The sequence below is a fragment of the Cavia porcellus genome, unplaced genomic scaffold (assembly GCF_034190915.1).
Source record: "Cavia porcellus strain 051 isolate PalLab524CR breed Dunkin Hartley unplaced genomic scaffold, mCavPor4.1 scaffold_7, whole genome shotgun sequence".
Taxonomy (NCBI): domain Eukaryota; kingdom Metazoa; phylum Chordata; class Mammalia; order Rodentia; family Caviidae; genus Cavia; species Cavia porcellus.
In genome coordinates this window covers 48,986,112-49,004,857 of record NW_026947490.1, presented here as the reverse complement: position 1 = coordinate 49,004,857, position 18,746 = coordinate 48,986,112, and the positions used below count along the sequence as shown (strand labels likewise).

Genomic DNA, 18,746 nt, shown 5'->3' with positions numbered 1-18,746 from the left:
GTAAAATAACTCCAACGAAAACATAAAAAACAGAATCGTACAAAAGCATGTGCTATAAAGCTAAATCTTTTGTGGTTTCCCATTAGCCGGCACTATTTCTGGAAAGCCTTTCCGGAATCCCTCCGTGTGAATGAGGCGGCATTTCTGCGTTATCATATTCATCACGCTACTGTTTATATCCGTTCTTCCCCTCATACACACACAAGAGGCCAGGAACTTTTTTGAGGCTGACACAATGACTAATTCAAGTCTCTTATTGTTTCCTCAGTGGGCACATTTGCTTCTGAGAAACACAATATGTTAGGCGTGAGTAGATAAACATATTTCTCAGCAATGTAGTGTGCATGTTACTCTTAACACCTAGGGAAATACAGTTTTGCATTAAAGCAGACGCTGCCTTTCCCTCCACGCTCAATGTTTCATTACTTTATTAACTCTTTCTTTTTCAAGGCCTGCCGGATACTATGGAGATACAAAAAAGCGCTAGAGCAGTCTGCAATGATGTAGCCCCAGCAAGAAACAATTTTGATACGAAGTAGCACTAGGCTGCAGGGGGCGCTGCCGACAAGCTGGAGAAAGGCCCAGCCTGCCCCTGATGATAGTGAGGTCGTCGGCTGCACCAGAAACTGTTCCCTCAGCCCCGTGGAAAATGAAGTGCGTGAGCCACGGTCTTGACACACTTAAGGGGTGAGAAATGCAGTCGCGTTAGGACGCACCCACCCCGGGAGCAGTGCACAGCCACCCGGCCGGGCAGTCAGGGCTGTGCGGCCTGGCGGCCCCGCCCCGTGACGCCAGGCTCCGCTCCGAGGCGCCCGCTTCCAAGATGGCGGCGGCGAAACATGCCCGGCTGTCGGGGTGGCGGTGATGCCGGGAAGCTGGAGGCCAGGTACGTAAGCTGGGGATCGTGGAGCAAAACAGAGAGGCCTCAGAGAAAGGTCTGGACGGTCTGAAGAGTGAGTTTGGGGAGAAGGCTGGAGACAAGCTTGAGCAGACCTGGTAACTCAGAGGGAAGTGAAGACGGGGGCCGAGTGGGCTCACGTAGCACGGGAGGGCAAACGCGAGAGGAGAGAGGTGAGATGGGCGTGCTCCGAGAGACCAGGATTCTAACCCCAGGCCGAGTGCTGACCACGCCCCTCCAGGTGAGCTCGCCCAGGTACCCCTGCGGCCTCTGCCCCAGCCCTTCTGTCCATCAGCGACCCTTCATCAGCCAGAAGGGAAGAGTGGAGAAGGTAGAGGACGCCACCCCCACCCTGCTCTTTGCAGCTCCCCGGTGCACAGCTCCCTGCACCTGCGGAGCGTGAAGAAAGCAAAGAGCACGTTTCCTGCTTCCCTGGGTGCTCCTGAGGCCACTCAGTGGTCCTGACAAAACCGTGTTGCTTCTTGAACTGATTTTTGGTGTGAGGACGCAGTGTCTCCAGTAGTTGCTGGGTTCCCGATCCCCAGTCAAGTGCGTCCTGTTGGAGTGGGAGCAAGAGATTGAGTCCATACCTGACAGCGTCGGTAGGATCACTCCAGGTAGCCTGGGAGAAAGGCCAATGACCTGGCATCTTCTGCACCTCTTCTTTCCAACCACTTTCCCTCACTTCCTCTGGGAAACCGACTTAACCCTGCTCCTGATCTCTGCCCATGCAGGCGGCTGGTTATCTGCGACCACTTCTGCGGCAGCCGGTCCCAGATTCACTGGTGGAGAGCTGGATGGAGCCTTTTTCTGTCCTCTGTGGCATTTCCAATTTTAGATAATGCCTCACATCTCTGCGCCCCCGGGGCCCCCTGGAAACCCCATGAACAGGAAGAAGACAGCCTGAATCTAGGTGAGTCTCTTTTTCTCTAAAACTGGAGGAGGGGAGTGCTCTCCAGAGACTTGTGACAGGGACTTGAATGATGTAAGCATCCTGGGGAATGAGACTGAGAGTAGATGGTGGGAGTGGTTGGGGTGGTGGGGGAGAGTGAAACTTGGGCTGGAAGTGACAGGTGGTAGGGCTGTTGGTACTTATATTCTGTTTCTTTTCCTTGCGAGATTGTACACCTGTGTGCTCCTTTCTGTGACTCTGTTCTATACCTGTTTTTCTTCTTTGCCCCTGGCACCACCTTTACCCCATCCACTTGTCTTCCTGCTGGTTTGCTCTCCTCCTACCTGCTCCCAGAACTCCCCTCTCTCCTTCCTCAGACCTCACCTCAAGATGTTGCGGAGGCTGCTGGAGCGGCCCTGCACACTGGCCCTGCTTGTGGGCTCCCAGCTGGCCGTCATGATGTACCTGTCACTAGGGGGATTCCGAAGCCTTAGTGCCCTATTTGGCCGGGAACAGGGGCCAACATTTGATTATTCTCACCCTCGAGATGTCTACAGTAACCTCAGCCATCTGCCTGGGGCCCCTGGAGCCCCAGGAGGTCCTCCAGCTCCTCAAGGTCTGCCCTACTGTCCAGAGCGATCTCCTCTCCTAGGTGAGTGCAAAAGGAAGGAGAAGGAAAGGACAAGTGTCAGGGTGAGGAGCCTTGGGCAGGCACGGAGTGGCAGGAATGGGCTGAGGTGGAAACAGAGGGGACTCTGAATTCAGTTTACACGAGGTTGTCCTGTTGAACCAAGCTTTCCACTGTCTGCCCTTTTATAGGCTCTGTCTGCCCCAGGCTTGGAATTATTTCCCCAGTTGATGAGCCCTGGTTTAATTAGCTGGTAGCCTTGTTCTTTTCTACCCCCACTGCACCATTATATCCTGTAAGGTAGGACAAAGTTACGGAGCCCTAAAAAAGGAAGGCAAGGGGCTGGGAATTTAGCTCATTGGTTAAGCACCTGCCTGGCAAGTGCGAGGTCAGAGGTTTGATCCCCACTAAGGAAGGCAGGCTAGGCAGGAACCTGTACCTTCCAGGCTTTTACAGCAGCAATGCAAGGAAACCCAAGGTTTAGGTGAGGCCTGGGGAAACTGAGCCTGGGCTCAAACTGCCAGGGCCAGAGCTATTCCCAGGCCCTGGTCCTCATTCTTTTCTTCTTGCCCCTCCAACTCTTGAACTATCATTCCCGCCCAACAGTGGGTCCTGTGTCGGTGTCCTTTAGCCCGGTGCCATCACTAGCAGAGATTGTGGAGCGGAATCCCCGGGTAGAACCTGGGGGCCGGTACCGTCCTGCAGGGTGTGAGCCCCGCTCGCGAACAGCCATCATTGTGCCCCATCGTGCCCGGGAGCACCACCTGCGCCTGCTGCTCTACCACCTGCACCCCTTCCTGCAGCGCCAGCAGCTTGCTTATGGCATCTATGTCATCCACCAGGTACCCCGCTACCTACCCCACTCTGACTGTGTTTTGTGTTAAGAAGCTTCAAGTAAATGCTGTTCTCCTCTCATCTAATGAGTCCCTGGGATAATTGTAAGGTGCCTGGCTACGGAATGTGGAGAAGCACCTGGCCTTGTTCTTCCTAACTTGTTAGTCCTATACTTCTCATTATTCTGTGGGGTACTCCCTCTGTCCTATAGTATCCCTTGGTTTTTCGTTTTGTAAAGTGGCTTTATTTTGAATTGGGAAGATGGGGGCTGAAGTTCTAGCTCTGCAACTTGTGACATGCATGACTTTGAGCAAGATGCTTAACACTCTAAAATGAGACAAACAAGTCAGGCATGGTAGTGCATGCATGTAATCCCAGCACTCAGGAGGCTGAGGCAGGAAGATCACTCAGCTAAGTGCCATATTAGGCTACACAGAGAGTTTAAAGCAAGCCTGAACTACATAGTGAGATGATTTCAAAAAATGAACAGCAACAATAAAAAAAATAGAACACCAGAGAAAGAGACAAAGAGCAATAGATTAATATATCATGCATTTCACACAGTTGTCAGGATGAAATGCTAAATAGTAGCACTTAAATGTTAAGCACATACTGCTGTGCAAAAATTAGAATGATTAGCTGGGCATGGTGGTGCACTCCTGTAGTCCCAGCCCTCAGGAGGCTGAGGCAGGTGAATCATTGCAAGTTTGAGATCAGCCTGGGCTACAAAGTGAGTTCAAGGCCAGTCCAAACTGTGTAGTGTGACCCTGACTCAAAAAGACACATACACACACACACACACACACACACACACACACAAAATGAGTAAATGAAAAAGATACCTTCTCTTTCCCTTCATTCTCTCACTACACATTCTGCTTAGATTTCCCTCTTAACACTTTTGTACTTCACCCTCCTTTATGCTGCCTATCACATAATCTGGTCTCCCTCCATTATCTTTCAGGCTGGAAATGGAACATTTAACAGGGCAAAGCTACTGAATGTTGGGGTGCGGGAGGCCCTGCGGGATGAAGAGTGGGACTGCCTGTTCTTACATGATGTGGACCTCCTGCCAGAAAATGACCACAATCTCTATGTGTGCGACCCCCGGGGACCCCGCCATGTTGCTGTTGCCATGAACAAGTTTGGATACAGGTACAGGGCACTGAAGAGTGTTGGGAAGCAGAGAAATTAACCATGTTGTGGAAGGGCAGCCAGTGGGATTGTGGGTAGGGATGTCTCTCCAAAAGACTTGGAATACAAGGATCTTTCTCTTCCTAGCCTCCCATATCCCCAGTACTTTGGGGGAGTCTCGGCGCTCACTCCTGACCAGTACCTGAAGATGAATGGCTTCCCCAACGAATACTGGGGCTGGGGTGGTGAGGATGACGACATTGCTGCCAGGTTAGACTTCCTGCCACCTCCTCCCTCCCCACCCCAAACTTTAAGACCACCCCTGGCCATAGCCTTCCAGTGCTAACCTTTAGCTCTCTGATCCTGTACTGAGTGTGTTCCTTTCCTTTAGTGTTTTCCACCCGTCAGTTTTTGCACACTGCTGCCCATTCTATCCTCCTGTTTTCTATATGTGGTTAGTTATATTCCTAGGAGAGCAGATAAGATCAATAGGAAATACTGTCATAGGATTCCAGCTGGAAAGGGGCCTACAGACAGTTTAGTTCAGCCTTTTGCTGGGCTTGCATCCAGACCACATCCTGTGAAGATAGGAGGAGAGGGGTTCTGCTCCATGGGGCCTAGAATTGCTTAGTAAGGGAAAAGGCCTGTGCTGTTTGCATTGATGTCAACTCATTTTTCAGCATGTGAAACTTTCTGACCTCCAGCCTCAGCTGACCCAGTTTAATGTCTTGTATGACTATTTTGGCTCGGTATGCTGGACCCATTCTTCCCCTTCCCCTTGTGTCCTCTGGGGTGACATTCATGTGAATTCTCATCCAATGCATGTGTGCAAAGCACCCAGAAAATTCAAAATTTATATATTATTTTAGCTCCTTGCTAGGCCATCACTATTTGCTTCTGTGTGAGAAGAATGAGATTCAGTGACCTGTTTCTGTTCCTTTCATAATACAGAAGCAAGGGAGAACAGTCGGTGTAGTGTAGCTATTACTCCAAATGACAGTTGCTAGGCTAGGGCCACTTGCCTGTGATCCTAGCACTTGGGAGGCTGAGGTAAAGGGATTGCTGAGGTAAAGGGACTGCTGAGAGTTTGAGGCCAGCCTGGGCCGCACAGTTCAAGGCCAGCTGAACTACACAGTAAGACCTTGCCTCAAACACACAAACATGAAAACAGATTTCTGGGCTAGGGTAGCTTGGTGGTAGAGCATACATTTAGCATGTACAAAGTCCTGTGTTTGATCTCTAGCGTGCACGTGTACACACACACACACACACACACACACACACACACACACACGGCTGTTTAAGTTCCTTGTATAATTTTGACAAAATGGCCTCTCTCGTTGTCCCTCCGACACTCACTGCAGGGGCAGCTCCTGGGGCAGGGGTGCATTTAGGAAGCAAAGGTAGGAGGTGCAAATCCACCTTTGCTAATTGCTTAAAGACCCAAGGTACTGCCTGGCACTGGGCCCTGTGGATTTGTTTTTTTGATACCGGGGATCAAACTCATGACCTTGCACTTGCCAGGCAGGCACTTATGCCACTGAGCTAAATCCCTAGTCCCTGGGTCCTGTAGATTTGGATACATCCAGATTTTACCTTCCCTTCAGTCATTTCCTTCTTTCCATTTGACTTTCTCCCTTGAACTTAGTGCTTTTTCTACCTAACAGGTAAGAATTGTCCTTTGTATACAGAAACATGCAGCCCCTTCCTTGCTGGCCTTTATTCTTGTTCATTGCCAGCAGCCTTCCTCCACTCTGCATTCTCCACAATCCTCTCTTTTCCCTTAGGGTGCGCCTGGCTGGGATGAAGATCTCTCGGCCCCCTACATCTGTGGGGCACTATAAGATGGTAAAGCACCGAGGCGACAAGGGTAACGAGGAAAATCCCCACAGGTAGGAAGGAGAACTGCTTGGAAATTATTACTGGATTCTCAGGGCTCTGTATCCCTAGCCAGGAAACTCCCAAGGGTCCCTAGTGTCCTCATTGTTGCTTCTGCATCTCAGTATCCAACTTTTCACCCTCAGGTTTGACCTCCTGGTTCGTACCCAGAATTCCTGGACACAAGATGGGATGAACTCACTGACATACCGATTGCTGGCTCGAGAGCTGGGTCCTCTCTATACCAACGTCACAGCAGATATTGGGACTGACCCTCGGGGTCCCCGGGTTCCCTCTGGTCCCCGTTACCCACCTGGTTCTTCCCAGGCCTTCCGTCAAGAGATGCTACAGCGCCGGCCTCCAGCTAGGCCTGGCCCTTTGCCTACTGCCAACCACACAGCCCACCGTGGTTCACACTGACTCCGTCTTGCCCACCTTAATCATGAAACTGAAAAGAGGGTTGTATACTCCCCACCCTCAGAGCTCCTCATGTTCTTAGAGGGATGTGAGGGAACTGAACTTCAGTGCTGTGCTGGGGGACAGGAGCCTCTTCGCACTGTTGGACTGGAGCTGGGCTCCTCTAGATCTGGGGACTCACTCTTTCTAGGGTCACTTGCTAGGCCTTATGAATGTGAATCTTTGATGTCATGATTTTATGTGATGACTCCTGGGAGTCCCCTGCCCCTGGGGTAGGAGCAGGGCTGGACCCCAAGCCCCTTCCTCTTCCATGGAGATCATTGTCTTTCAAGAATAATCTGGCTTCTCTTGGGACCTCTGTGAATATTTATTCTATTTATGGTTCCTGGGAAGCTGTTCGGTGAAGGAAACCCTTCCCTGGGTACTTTCTGCCAGTGCTGGAGTAGCTTCCTTTTCTGGTCCAGGCTCAGAGGGCTGGGATTTTGATATATTTTCTAATAAAGGACTTTGTCTTGTCTTTGCTTCTGCTTTTTTTGCATCATAGGCACAATTTGTCCCCCTCTCCCAACATGCCTACAGGTGACAGAATAGCTACTCCAAGTTAAGCACCATCAACTTTTATTTTCTTTTTCTTTTTTTTTTTGTCTTTTTCCTTTTTAATTGGTACCAAAGATCGAACTCATGACTGCCTGCTTGCAAGGCAGGCGCTTTATGCCGCTGAGCTAAGTCCCCAGCCCCTAATCAACTTTTATTTTCATGGGTAGGAGTTGGGGATTAGCTGTTAGGTCCTGTGCCCAGGACACTGACTGCTGCCTGGCGCCCACTCTCTATACAGTCATTGACAGCAACCCCATCATACGAGGCGCCAGCCAAAGTCAGAGGCAACCTTTGAGCAGCCAGGAACTGCATAGCCGACTCTGGAAGGAAATGAGGAAAGACGTATTACTGCTGGGCTCTCCCTTGCTCAGCCTTCCTCAGCCCAGCTGCATTCCAAGCTTACCCATTTTTTGCCAGTGACCTAGTGTGTACTGGGGGATGCAGTTCTGGGGAGAGAGAAGGAGACAGGAAAAATTTTATTATCTATTTTCTAAGTTACAGCTGACATAAGGTCAAATATATCAGTTGCTGCCTTCAGCTTCCCCATTGTAATGGGGAGCTGATGGGTTTGGCCCCAACTCACCTTGTGTAGATGGACCAAGAAGTGACTTGGTTGCTCCTTCAATCCTAATTGTGTGGCAACTGCTTCCTGTGCCTGCTGTAGGAACAGCTCCTGAGATAGGGCATGGCCTCTAGCTTCCAATGTGTGTAACCAGGAACCTCCCAACATCACCTAGGGAGAGAATACAGCACTGACCAGCCGGGCCTTGCCTATGGTGGAACACAGGAGCCCCTAAAACCAAAGCCCACTAAACCAAGCTGTCCTCTCTCACAGTTACTCTGAGGCCAGGGGAATTCCCGTCCTGCTCGGGGAAAGCAATGGAGTCATACACGATTCCCAGAACAACTGGGTCTTCAGAGGATGGCACCAAATGTCCAAATCCCTGGTGAGGAAGAAACTGATAGATTAGGAGAGAAAGGGCTCCTGAGTCCATGTTCCCCCTTCCTCTCTTTGTCATACCTGGATAGGCAAATGGGTTCCCCGGTACTGCAGATTTACAACAGCTACAGACACGGCAGTGATTGTACTAAGGACATGAGCCAGAGGCGCAGCCTCAGCAGGGAGCAGCTTACTGAGCTCTGGAGATGAAGAGGCCTGATTCAGGAAGCATTCGCACCACAATTATATCAGCTGTCTTTGGGATTAGCCTCCCGAAGCACTGGTTGGGTTAGGGGCTGGGTAGGGTGTGGTCCTGCTGGCCCAGAAAGGTACAGCTTGCTGGGCAAATGGAGGGGCCAACCCCTTACCTGAAGCTGGAATGGCACTAATAATGTGGTCAGCCTCCAGACTGCTATCCCCTAGAGAGACCTGAAAAGATGAAAATATTTGAGACACACAGGGATAATGAATTTCAGGAGTAGGATAAGACTTTTGTTGCCTCATTTTCAAGTATTCCAGGCACTCAAGTGTCAGGAAGGACTGGGTGCTGACCCAGGATGAAGACACTGAATGACTGTCATCCTCACAAAGATCACTGCTCTGTATGCACTGGGAAGTGGGCCAGATGTCAGTGTAGCCACTCTGAAGTGTTCAGTGAAGCTAGATTGTCCTTTCTCCATCCCCAAGTCACTCACAAGCTACTTCTATCCACAGACTTACATCAAAGGAGTCTTTGAGGAAGATTCACAAGAAGGCCTAGCAACCTGGCGTAACTTTTTCTGCATAGCTTCTAAGGCAAACAATGTGTAACTCCAGTTCTATTACCCCTGGCCTGGTTAATCCTCTTGACAAAGATAAAAACACTGACACAGGTTCATTATACTCCAGAGGGTTCCCCTACCTTCCAGTGCCCTTCTGCATGGAGGCTGAGCCCACAGACTGGCTGGCCTCTGAGAACATGGACCCCCCTACTAGTCAGGTGGCTGTCAAGGGCCTGGGGCAACATCTCCAGTCCTCCTCTGAGTGACCACTGGGTCCAGCGCTCAGCCCGGGCCTGGCGAATAAGTGCTGAGTCTGGCTGTGGCCTCCGCCCTGCAGCAAAAGAAGCAAAAAAAAATAATTATCAAACCAGCATTTCTTGCACCAGACCCTTACTTTAGCAATTCTTAAACATCTTCACCCTTTGAACCAAGCTCCCCTCACCTGTCCCGAGCAGCAGCCCCAGGATTACAGAACGATGGCTTTGCTCAGCTTGGAAAAGACTGGGAAAGCAAGACCTGACGCTGAGCTCCCGGCTGTTGCCTGCAAACACCCCACGGCAGAGGCTGTCCATGGCTAGAGATGCCACCTTGAGGGTAAGACTGGGAATGAGAGGCCAGGGAATAAGCTGCACTGGTTTCTAACACCCCTGCTTGGTGATGAATGGGGTGGGGAGAGGGTGAGTTGGGCAATATTCCCACCGTAACAGAAGGATGGGAAGGAAAGGAAGGCATTCACTCCAGACACTGGAGATATCCAGAATAGGAAGAGAAGAGGGCATCCCTAAGTGATACAAAGAGTCGCTGCGGATAGTCCTGAGCAGGGGGCTCTGCAGCTGGTTTGGTATGGGAGAGGTCTGAGGCCTCTGATCAGTGTCACCTCAGGTCCAAGGCGGCGCTGGGCAAAACTGTGCACGGTTTCATCAGACTCTTTGCCCCGAGGTTTGGTCAAGTCTCTCAGTCCAGCCCAAAATAGAGGTTTGGAGAAGGGGGGTGAAGGGCGGAGGAGCCCCCTGCATAAAAGAAGGTACAGTGAAGAGGGACCGTCTGATTTACCCTCTAAGCTCCATGGGGTCATTTCCATTCAATTGGGTAAGAGGTGAGGAGGGAGAGTGGGGGTGGGAGAGGGTGAAGAGGTGGGGGTGGAGGTAACTAACTTCAAGGATGTGAGGATGAGGCTAAAACGGAACGATGTGCAGTAAGGGAATGATTGTTACCTGAGGCCAGTGGGTAGGAGATGCAGCGCACCACCCACATACAGAAACCTTTTCTGGGCAGCAGGATGGTCTCCCCGGACAGGCAACACTTCTGAATCCAAGCCAAGCTCAGACACCTGCTCTCCACCCCCCGCCCCAAAAGAGAGTAGAAATTAAGGAAAGGTCTGGCTCACCAAGTATACTTCCTCCCCTCTGCTCTATACCCTTCAGTGAAAGCCCATTCTGCCATCTATCTCTCTTCCACATTCCACAAGCCTCTTACCAGGAGTAAAGTCTGGGCTCCCAGCACTCCAGCCGTGCGAATTCCCCTAGGTCCAAGTTCAAAGATTGCACCATCCGGCCCCCGAATCGAGCGGATCCAGCCTCCCAGACGTTTACTGCCCTCCACCAGGACCACCTGGCAACAAGTGGGTGATACTGTAGCAGTATCTGTAGCTGGGATTGGAGACAGGGGTGGGCCGCGTCCCAGGGCCAGGATTCATCTAATTTTTGTTGGAAATATAAGAGTATTAACACTTGGTGGCTTCCAGCGTAGGTGGGGTACTCACCTTTGGCGGGCAGGAGCCTCGGCTCAGATAATAACTGGCGGCCAAGCCACTGATGCCTCCGCCCAGTACGACCACGGTACGGCCCATCAGAAAGCCTGGGGAAAGCGGGCGATACTGACAGGCAAACTGCGGGGCGCCCTGCACTCCAGAGGCCTCGCGGTTCCGCGTTCCACCCTAGGCCACTTAGTAATTAGAGGAAAGTGACCGCACCTGAGTGCTTGGGCGGGTGGAACAACGAGGTTTTCACCTGGGGACAAGACTCATCCACCAAATAGCGAGAAGCACAAGAAAATGAGGGATCCAGGAGGTAGAGTCCAAAGTCTCTCTTCGGCTGGTTCAGATAAGGACCACACCCGCGTTATCTGTTCTCGCAGGCCTCTGTAGCAGCATCTAAGTCTTGAGGGCCTTTTGCTTTCCGCATCCCACCCAGTTAAGTATAGTACTTTCAGTCGGCTGCCCCCGCCCCCAACCTTTTCGGTCCCTCCGGCGATCCGTCTACTCTATTGGCGACACTAGTCAGTTTCTCTTTTCTGCTTCTGGATTGGTGAGTCCTGGCTCACATTCACCAATGAGAGCACTGAATTGGCAATGACGCCATGAGGCGGGGCGACGGCAATCTTCCAAGTCAGATCAGAGTGCCCGGAGGTTAACCTGTTAGGTGCTGTCTTGTAGTGAGTACCGTCTCCGTCCTCCTCGGGGGTAAGACGGCGAGAGGCGAGTCCGGGAGTTAGCATTCCCCAGCTCAAGCTTCCCAGGCCCAGTTAGGGTAAGAACCCTGGAGGGAGGGCCCCATGAGCATTGGTGTTAGGAAAGGTAGATAGGGACACTAGGGGCCAGTCCGCGGGGAGGCGGCTCCATAAACAGCTCCTTGCTGTTAGCAACAGACGGGGCCTACGGGAGCTAAGGCCGCCCGGCAACGTAACTGTTGTTTGTCAACAGGGGTTTCGGACGTGTCGCTCTCGAGGGGCAGCCCCCAAGTTTGGCAAAACTTCTCGCTTCAGAGCCTGCGGTCTACTTTCAGGCTTCCCAGCAAGGCCTCCGGTCTAAAGATTTGCCTTCCAATACTAAACCCTTCACTGCCTGGCGCACCCGTCCGTCCCGCTCCACTCCTGACCCTTCCCGCCGGGTCCCGAGAGCGCCCCTAGCTGTTCAGAGGCGGAACTGGGTCCCAGGGTGACTCGCACTGAACTGTTTTGTTATCTCCACCCCTAAGTGCCAACACAAATAAGAGCATCACTTTTTCTTATTAAATTTATTCACAAAAAGTGAGATTGTAGAGGTTCTGGGGACTGTACATGGTTAAGGGACTGGTGAGCTCTATACACGGGGCTGGGAGAGAAGGGAGCCTCCAGGTAGAAGTGTAATCTTTATTAAAAAAAATAATGGGAGCTACAACCACCCCCTCCCCCCTCCCCGATTAAAAAGACACAAAAATAGACGTCTCTGAGGTAAATGGGGAGGCTGGGAGTTTAAGGGTGTTAGAAGGGGTTTTCAGGTGCCAGGGCTTAAAGGGGATGTCACAGGCACCGGGATGACTCCTGCATTAGTTGGTAGAACAGCACGTAGCCCTCACTGGATGCCACCTGATTTTCACTGACGGGGGAGACACTAGGAAGAAGGGAGATGGAGGAGTTGTAGTCATTTACTGTATATTCCCTCCCCACAAGACAAGGTCACAGTGTTCAGGAAGAGATAAGGAGTGACCACCCACCTTTCAGCAAGCACTTTGCCTCCTGGGGTTTCATAGAAAGGGAATGTTTTAGGGCTGCAGTGGGAATAGGAAAGGAGTTGAATAGGAGGCTGTTCTCACCGAGAGTCATTGTAGACATGCCAACCAGTCTGGCACCGGCACAGTGCTGTGTAGTGGCCATAGTGAACACTGCCCGAGTGGTTGCAAAGGGCATACAGCTGGTATATGGGGCTTCCTGTGGGGTTAGAGATGATCAAGTTCTGCGACAGAACTGTGGCTCGTCCTGAGGTACTTTAGGACCCTCCCTGCCATACCCACCGGCTTTGTCACTGGCAAAATCCCCTAGGCTCAGTCGCTGCAATGGGAAGTCTACACCTACTGAACTTTTTTTGATGGAGCCTCGAGAGGTGGAAAATCGATTCAGATCTGAATCCCAGTTAAGGAGCATTTATGAGCGGAGAGTGTCTAAGAGGGATTGCCGTTCTAAATGATGTCCCCCAACACATATTGGGGAAAGGTGCGCTGATAGGCTTTTCCAAAGGAAAACTAAACTCTCAAACATCTACAAACATGGAGGCTGAGGAAAAAGAATGCATGGGAGATGGCCTAAGATAAATAAGAATTTAACGATTAGGATATGGAGCACAAGGATTCGAGGGAATCTCTGTACTGTCAACTTTTTAGTACTTCGTGTTTTCTGCCGACATCGATCACATACCTGAACAAATGGCAAACAGTGTTAGGTTAATGTGCTGTCACCTCAGCTGGCTTTTCAGACACTGCAGTCCACATTCAAATTTAGTATACTTGCTATTATTTCTGTATCCTCTAGACCACAACCCTTTGGCCCTATGAGTAATAGGATATACCTGATACAACCCAGAGAAATAATATATTCCACATTCAAAGGCAACATGCATCCCCTTTTATGTATATATCCCCACCTCCCACCCTTATTATTCATTGTGAACCTCTACATACTGGGGCATTCTCTGATTCCAGCTCTTCTTCCTTGGTGAAAAGGCTGAAACAATCACGCAGAGATACCTTGCCCCCTGCAAATCCTTTCTGGGGGGAAAGAGGAAGTAAGGGTCAGCAAGTTCTGAATTTCCTTCTCCAATTCTTCATAGTCAATTCAGGCTTCAATTCTGCTCTAGAGACCCACAAGGTTCCCACCCACTCTCTGGGAGTAGGTAGGTTTGGGTCATAGAATGTGTGTTCCATCCACCCCAGGAATCCTCTGGAATCCCACCTTGGGGATGGGCAGGGACAGGTCACAAAAAACCTCGAAGGTCGTGGAGCGATACCCACAGGCCTGGCACTTGAGACAGCTTTTCAACTGGCCCACAAACAGATCTAGACAGAAGCAAAAGGGCAGCAGAAGTCACTGCTAGGTGCCTGAGACCCTTTCTTGGACTCTTCTCTCTTCCCACCCCTTACTAATGCTCCTAACAATGTGACACCATCTCACATCATCAGCCAGTCTGGTTCCCAAGACCCCTTGACAACATCAGTTTTTTTTCTCTCAAACCCCCTCCCTCCAGATTTTTCCCCTTGCTTTGTCCCATTCCATACCCACAATCTTGCTGTCTTCTCTCTCCAGGTAACGCTTCCACATTAGGTTGGCTCGGTCATCATCACTACCACAGATCAAGGGAAGTGGGGGAGGGTACCCATGAGACAGCAGGAATACTGGGTATCTCCAACACTTGAAGTGATCCACAGAGTGCTGTACACACCAGCTCCTTTCCTACATTTCAATTTTATTTTGTGTGTTTGCTTTTTTTTTTTTTTTTTTAATTCTATTTTTGAAACAGGGTCTTGCTACATAGTCCAGGCTGGCCTTGAATTGACTGTGTAGCCCACACTGGCCTAGAACTTGCTGGGATCCTCCTGTCTCTGCCTCCTGAGTGCTGAGATTACAGGAATGCGCCACCATGCCCAACATGCTCCCTAAATTTCTAGTTAAAGGAGTAATGTTTCAGGGAACTTTAGAGAGAATTCAAAGGAAAAGGAAAAGAAAGGGATGTACACAAGAGAAGAATGTGCTATCTTCCTCTACTTGGCGTCAAGCCTTTTATGCACTGTGCTGTAAATTATCCCCTCCTCCCTCAATTTGCTAACATATCTAGCACTCTCTTCTGTCTCCATCTGTATGTACCAGCCTCCCTCCTCCTCCTCCTTCCTTCCTTTTACTTCCACACTGGTTCTCAAACCAATTTTTTATGCTAATGGATTTCCTCTCATTTTAACTAGCTCAGTTCCATGAAAGATGAATGTAGACACTGATTACCCCACAGAAGGGGGGGACCCTTACCTTAATTCAGGTTCTTCTAGCAGAGCCCCTCCTCGGCGGGGCAGAGAGGGAACTGGACCATTGGCTAGAATAGGTGGAGCTCTGCGGCCTCGTCGATTGATTTCAAGATGGAGCCGCTCCATGAGGAGCTTCAGGAACTCTTGGGCATCCTGTTGACTACAGCCAGACAGAGAATATGAGCAGCTGACCCCCTTTCAAGCCTCTGCTCAGACAGGGATTCGTGCTTCCTAGATTGAGAGCATGTCATGGCTCAGAACAGTGCTGCTGAAGTCCCAGCTTGGCCTAACCCCAGATATGGCCAGTGAGAAATTTTATACCCTCCAGCTCTCCCACCTGTATCCAGAGAAGGAGGGAACATATTTCTGGAAGACAGCCCGGAATCGAGTAGGATTCACAGCTTCACAGGAGTCAGGGTGCCACAGGGCACCAATCACATCTGCAAAAGCTGTTAGGATGGGGGTGAGGAAGGGGAACAAAAATTAATGTCTCAAGGAAGCAAGCAGGAGGAAGCTCAGAGGGTAAAAAAACAACCCCTCGGGAATCAGGCACTGGGAAGGTGGGTACAACTGTCAGATTAAAGGGCTGGGGACCAGAAGCATTGGCAGACAGACCTACAAGAGGCTTCGGGGAAAAGGGAACAGTAGTTGTTACCCGACCTTCAGTGAGTTCTTGGGCTCGGCCCCCTCCAGGCACCTCTTGCCGGAAGTCCCTTCGAAGACAGAAGTCCCGAAGAGGCCGAGTGCTGCTCAAACACTGTAGCACAGCATTCAGGAAGCACTGGGGAGCAGCAGGGACACTGCTGTTATCTCTAGACTGACGCCCAGCAGCCTTAGAGAGAGCTTCAGTGCTCTTCCCATACCTTTCCCAAATCCACAGGTTTCTCCCCCATCTCCACCCTCCCAAGCATCATTTCACATCCATTTAGAGAGGAAAGACAGAATGGCTCTTACTGTATTTCCCAGATTTCGGAGGCCAACATGACCAGAGCCCAGAAGCAATGTGTGATGATGAGCCTGGAAGGTCAGAGTACAGTCAGTAGGTCCCCCTACATCCTAGCTGACACTGAAATCTTTCAACAGCATGCTGCCCACGGCCCATTCATGCTCAACCTCTACCCTCTTTCCCTTTCTGGTCTCCCTACCTCACTGGTCATGAGCAGTAAGCCCATCACAGCTGAGTGCACCACGGACTCAGCCATGGCTGCCCCACCTATTCCCCACTTACTCCTCTGCCCAGCTAGGCGGCGTTGCAGCTCCTGGGGCAACTCCCCAAGCACTGGCATGGTTGCCCAGCTGCTCCCCACTCCCACCTTGCTGCGCCCAAAGCCCCCTCCTGCCCCCGTGGTCCTTTCCTGCACCCTCTCCTGCTGGCTCTAACTGCAGTCAGGCTAGCTCACTTAGCTCGGGAAATGGGCAACCACATTAGCTCAGATGTGCTGATCCCGCCCCTCTTCAACTCCAGAGATTAATTAGGCCTAGAGAGAGTCCTAGGAGACAAGGTGCAGTAAGGGAAAGAAAAGGCCTGGGGACTCAAAAGAATTCTAAATAGTTGGGTTAATTCCCTGCGGACTGAAATAGCACACCATGCTTTGGAGTCACAGACAACCCAGGAAAAGGTCTAAAAGGCCCTGGAAATAAGGGAGATGAAAGTCTACTGTTGTAATCAGGGGCTGAAAAAGGAATTTTGGGAAAAGGGAGACAAAAGTGCCAATGGATGGCAAGAAAGCTGGAGATATACAGCATAAGGCTGCAAAGGTCATGTGTGCTGGCAAGTCCTTACCATCTTATCATCAGAGTAGAAAGGCTCGGAGGGCCGGGCAGATATCACGTGGAAGGAACTATGGGAAGTAGGGGGCTCTGTCCGTATGCTGAGCAGAGTGGGGGGTCCAGGAAAACCCCCAAGTCGGCGGAGAGAAGTGCTTCGTCTCAAAGTAGGTGGCTCAGGCCGGAGTGCCAAGCGGCTCAGTGCAGCCCCCAGCTCTCCGGCACCATGGTGCCCTCCCAAGGCAATCCCCATTGGACGCAAGTCCCCACTGCTCACAGATTTGGAACGGGTTAAGTTGGTCCGGGATGGGAGAGGCAGAGCCACAGCTGGTGGTGGTGAGCCAGGTAGAGGAACCCCATGATCTGCCCGAAGGGGGCCTCTTGAACGACAGCTTGAGGTCCGTCCCCTTGCAAGCTCCAGTTTCTTGAGTCGTTCATCGGGGGGACCTGGCCGGGGAGGTAGAGGTCGTAACATGGGGTTTGGCCCAGGAGCTGGGTTGCGGCGCTCCCTGCTGCGAGCTCGGGGGGCAAATGGTAACTTGGATCCTACTCGGGGCTGGACATTAACAGGTGGCTCTCGAGTCCGGCCTAGGCGGTGCTCCGAAGCCTGGGGCATTGTAGACACCGCAGGCTGGACCTGAGAGAAGAGAGAGTCAATATTTGAGTTTTGGAGGAATATGAGAATTTAGACTTCCATACTGCCTTCTCTGTTCGCTGAGGGAAAGAATCAGGTCTATATCAGTAACTGTAACCCCAGAACCTACCATAGTGTCTGGCACAAAGCAAACACTTAGTATCACTCAAGTAAACAAATGACTAAATGACTAAGCAGCTCATGACTTTGACCCTTTCTATATCCCACCTCTCCCCTACAGGATACAGCTCTACTGGAAAGCCTTTCTCAATCTCACTTTCAACTGTCTTTACATTCTATAAACTGGTAACAAGAGCCCTCCTCATTCGTAGATAGTCAAGTAAGATGTGCCCTGAACATGTGGTCAAATAGGAGTGTGGATACTAGGATAACATCCCAAAAGACAGCACTCCATTTTCAAACCCATCAGGTTGCAGATAAGCAGATTGAATGGGTGATTTGCAACCCATTCCCTCCCCCACCTCCAAGCTACGACATGGACTGAGGCTCAGAGGGCAACAGACTGGAAGATACACAGCTCCTAGACCACTAATCTCTGCACCCATCCCACCACGGCAGGGCTTTACCGGGCCCGCCCCCCTCGAGGGCAGAAAGGCCGAGGCAGCTGATTGGCTACAGGGTCCGGCAGCGTATTCCCCGCAGTCCTGGCATGCTGTCCCTGTAGCTCAGTTCTCTTAGGCCACACTGGGTCCCTACGAGCCTCTGCCTTTTAGGGAGAACGTCTTCTGGGGTCCAGAACTGTCTTCCTCGGCTCCCCGCCCCCAACCCCATCATGATGCCCCGGCTCATACCTGTCCCCCGTTGAGGCAGCGGGGGAGGCCAGGCGGGACCAGGCTCCAGTTCAAGGCCACCCCCTCCTACGCCCGTGCAGCCCCACTGCGGGCCAGGCTGCAGCTTTAACCGCAGTTGTTGCCCAGGTCACTCCCGCCGCAAGGGCCGCCGCCATCTTTGTTGGTCCCGCCCGGCCACCGGCCACCGGCTTCACCGTCTCTCAATGCGCCTGCGCACCCACATCCAGCTGCCTCCACCCGCCTCCTCGGCGCTTGCGTGAGCCCGCCCCCACGGCTCCATGGCAGACACCATGGAAACGAAGCCAACTTTAGAACCGCTAGTTTCCAGCCTGGGCCAGAGTGGTCTTTAAACTGTCGCTCCAAAGCAAGTTGCACCAAAGCGAGTCTAGCTTGCAGTCACCCATGCTGTGGCACACGGGATTGTAGACCTGACAGTCGAAAAATGGTCAGGAGGCTTGCAGCCCGGATTCTTTCGTCAAGCAGAGTGGCATTGTGGCAAGCTGCAGGCCTGGGTCAAACCTGCACATCAGTGAAGAAGCATCTAGCACTCTGCGCTCGGACAAGAAGATCCTAGGAGGCAGGGATGCTGGACCTGTAAACCATTCCTCAAGTTTCTTGCAGGCTCAAGCAACAGAGTAAAACATGGTTCACTGCTGAAGGCAGATCTTGGCAGCAGGGAGAACAAATCTTTCGTTCCCTAGCTCTGGAGGTCATCTTCTGTTTCCCCCTCTCTAGTGCCTCCACTTTTTAGCCTGCTCATCCTGTTAAAAGCCACCAATGTAGTGAAGA

General features: G+C 51.4%; 3 protein-coding genes and 1 long non-coding RNA gene across 10 annotated transcripts; 2 read left to right on the top strand and 2 right to left on the bottom strand.

Moving 5' to 3' along the window:
- Positions 1–604: 604 nt before the first annotated feature.
- On the top strand, positions 605–7,198 carry B4galt3 (beta-1,4-galactosyltransferase 3). 4 transcript variants are annotated; one of them, XM_013149232.3, is made up of 8 exons: positions 605–886; positions 1,633–1,811; positions 2,145–2,442; positions 3,025–3,260; positions 4,217–4,407; positions 4,534–4,656; positions 6,174–6,278; positions 6,411–7,198. In XM_013149232.3, the coding sequence occupies exons 3-8, from the start codon at positions 2,181–2,183 to the stop codon at positions 6,682–6,684; spliced, it is 1,191 nt and encodes a 396-aa protein (XP_013004686.1). In that variant the 5' UTR covers positions 605–886; positions 1,633–1,811; positions 2,145–2,180; the 3' UTR covers positions 6,685–7,198. The 4 variants fall into 4 exon arrangements, with proteins under 4 accessions (XP_013004686.1, XP_005002340.1, XP_023419496.1 ...); XM_005002283.4 differs by having other exon boundaries at positions 606–886; positions 2,168–2,442; XM_023563728.2 differs by lacking the exon at positions 605–886 and adding an exon at positions 916–1,139 and having other exon boundaries at positions 2,168–2,442.
- An 84-nt stretch (positions 7,199–7,282) lies between these two features.
- Positions 7,283–11,234, bottom strand: Ppox (protoporphyrinogen oxidase). 3 transcript variants are annotated; one of them, XM_003466584.5, is made up of 13 exons: positions 10,952–11,234; positions 10,742–10,836; positions 10,456–10,590; positions 10,194–10,309; positions 9,857–9,989; positions 9,422–9,566; positions 9,120–9,310; positions 8,587–8,647; positions 8,300–8,418; positions 8,112–8,222; positions 7,862–8,011; positions 7,682–7,724; positions 7,283–7,598 (listed from the first exon to the last, which is right to left on the bottom strand). In XM_003466584.5, exons 2-13 carry the CDS (start codon positions 10,826–10,828, stop codon positions 7,456–7,458), a joined length of 1,434 nt encoding a protein of 477 aa, XP_003466632.1. In that variant the 5' UTR covers positions 10,829–10,836; positions 10,952–11,234; the 3' UTR covers positions 7,283–7,455. The 3 variants fall into 3 exon arrangements, with proteins under 3 accessions (XP_003466632.1, XP_005002339.1, XP_023419491.1); XM_005002282.4 differs by having other exon boundaries at positions 10,742–11,234; XM_023563723.2 differs by lacking the exons at positions 10,456–10,590; positions 10,742–10,836; positions 10,952–11,234 and having other exon boundaries at positions 9,422–9,579.
- A 138-nt stretch (positions 11,235–11,372) lies between these two features.
- LOC106026967 (uncharacterized) lies at positions 11,373–12,175 on the top strand. Its single transcript, XR_001200565.2, has 2 exons — positions 11,373–11,507; positions 11,681–12,175. It is a non-coding gene; the product is annotated as an uncharacterized LOC106026967 (long non-coding RNA).
- Positions 11,979–18,727, bottom strand: Usp21 (ubiquitin specific peptidase 21). 2 transcript variants are annotated; one of them, XM_003466583.5, is made up of 13 exons: positions 17,958–18,727; positions 16,528–17,148; positions 15,699–15,761; positions 15,405–15,525; positions 15,082–15,193; positions 14,749–14,904; positions 14,007–14,071; positions 13,684–13,787; positions 13,413–13,499; positions 13,071–13,149; positions 12,750–12,857; positions 12,552–12,666; positions 11,979–12,349 (listed from the first exon to the last, which is right to left on the bottom strand). In XM_003466583.5, exons 2-13 carry the CDS (start codon positions 17,125–17,127, stop codon positions 12,259–12,261), a joined length of 1,701 nt encoding a protein of 566 aa, XP_003466631.1. In that variant the 5' UTR covers positions 17,128–17,148; positions 17,958–18,727; the 3' UTR covers positions 11,979–12,258. The 2 variants fall into 2 exon arrangements, with proteins under 2 accessions (XP_003466631.1, XP_063109610.1); XM_063253540.1 differs by lacking the exons at positions 12,750–12,857; positions 13,071–13,149.
- Between the last annotated feature and the right edge of the window lie 19 nt (positions 18,728–18,746).

Excerpts from the sequence above, each read along its gene's own strand:
- B4galt3 (XM_013149232.3), top strand. The coding sequence starts at position 2,181 with ATGTTGCGGAGGCTGCTGGAGCGGCCCTGCACACTGGCCCTGCTTGTG. Across the intron at positions 3,261-4,216 it reads GCATCTATGTCATCCACCAG|GCTGGAAATGGAACATTTAA; the intron begins GTACCCCGCTAC and ends ATTATCTTTCAG. Across the intron at positions 4,408-4,533 it reads ATGAACAAGTTTGGATACAG|CCTCCCATATCCCCAGTACT; the intron begins GTACAGGGCACT and ends TTCTCTTCCTAG.
- Ppox (XM_005002282.4), bottom strand. The coding sequence starts at position 10,828 with ATGGGCCGTACCGTGGTCGTACTGGGCGGAGGCATCAGTGGCTTGGCC. Across the intron at positions 9,990-10,193 it reads CTCCTACCCACTGGCCTCAG|GGGGCTCCTCCGCCCTTCAC; the intron begins GTAACAATCATT and ends TCTTTTATGCAG. Across the intron at positions 8,223-8,299 it reads GAACCCATTTGCCTATCCAG|GGATTTGGACATTTGGTGCC; the intron begins GTATGACAAAGA and ends CTTCCTCACCAG.
- Usp21 (XM_003466583.5), bottom strand. The coding sequence starts at position 17,127 with ATGCCCCAGGCTTCGGAGCACCGCCTAGGCCGGACTCGAGAGCCACCT. Across the intron at positions 15,762-16,527 it reads TCTACTCTGATGATAAGATG|GCTCATCATCACACATTGCT; the intron begins GTAAGGACTTGC and ends CTGACCTTCCAG. Across the intron at positions 13,788-14,006 it reads AGAAGACAGCAAGATTGTGG|ATCTGTTTGTGGGCCAGTTG; the intron begins GTATGGAATGGG and ends GCTTCTGTCTAG.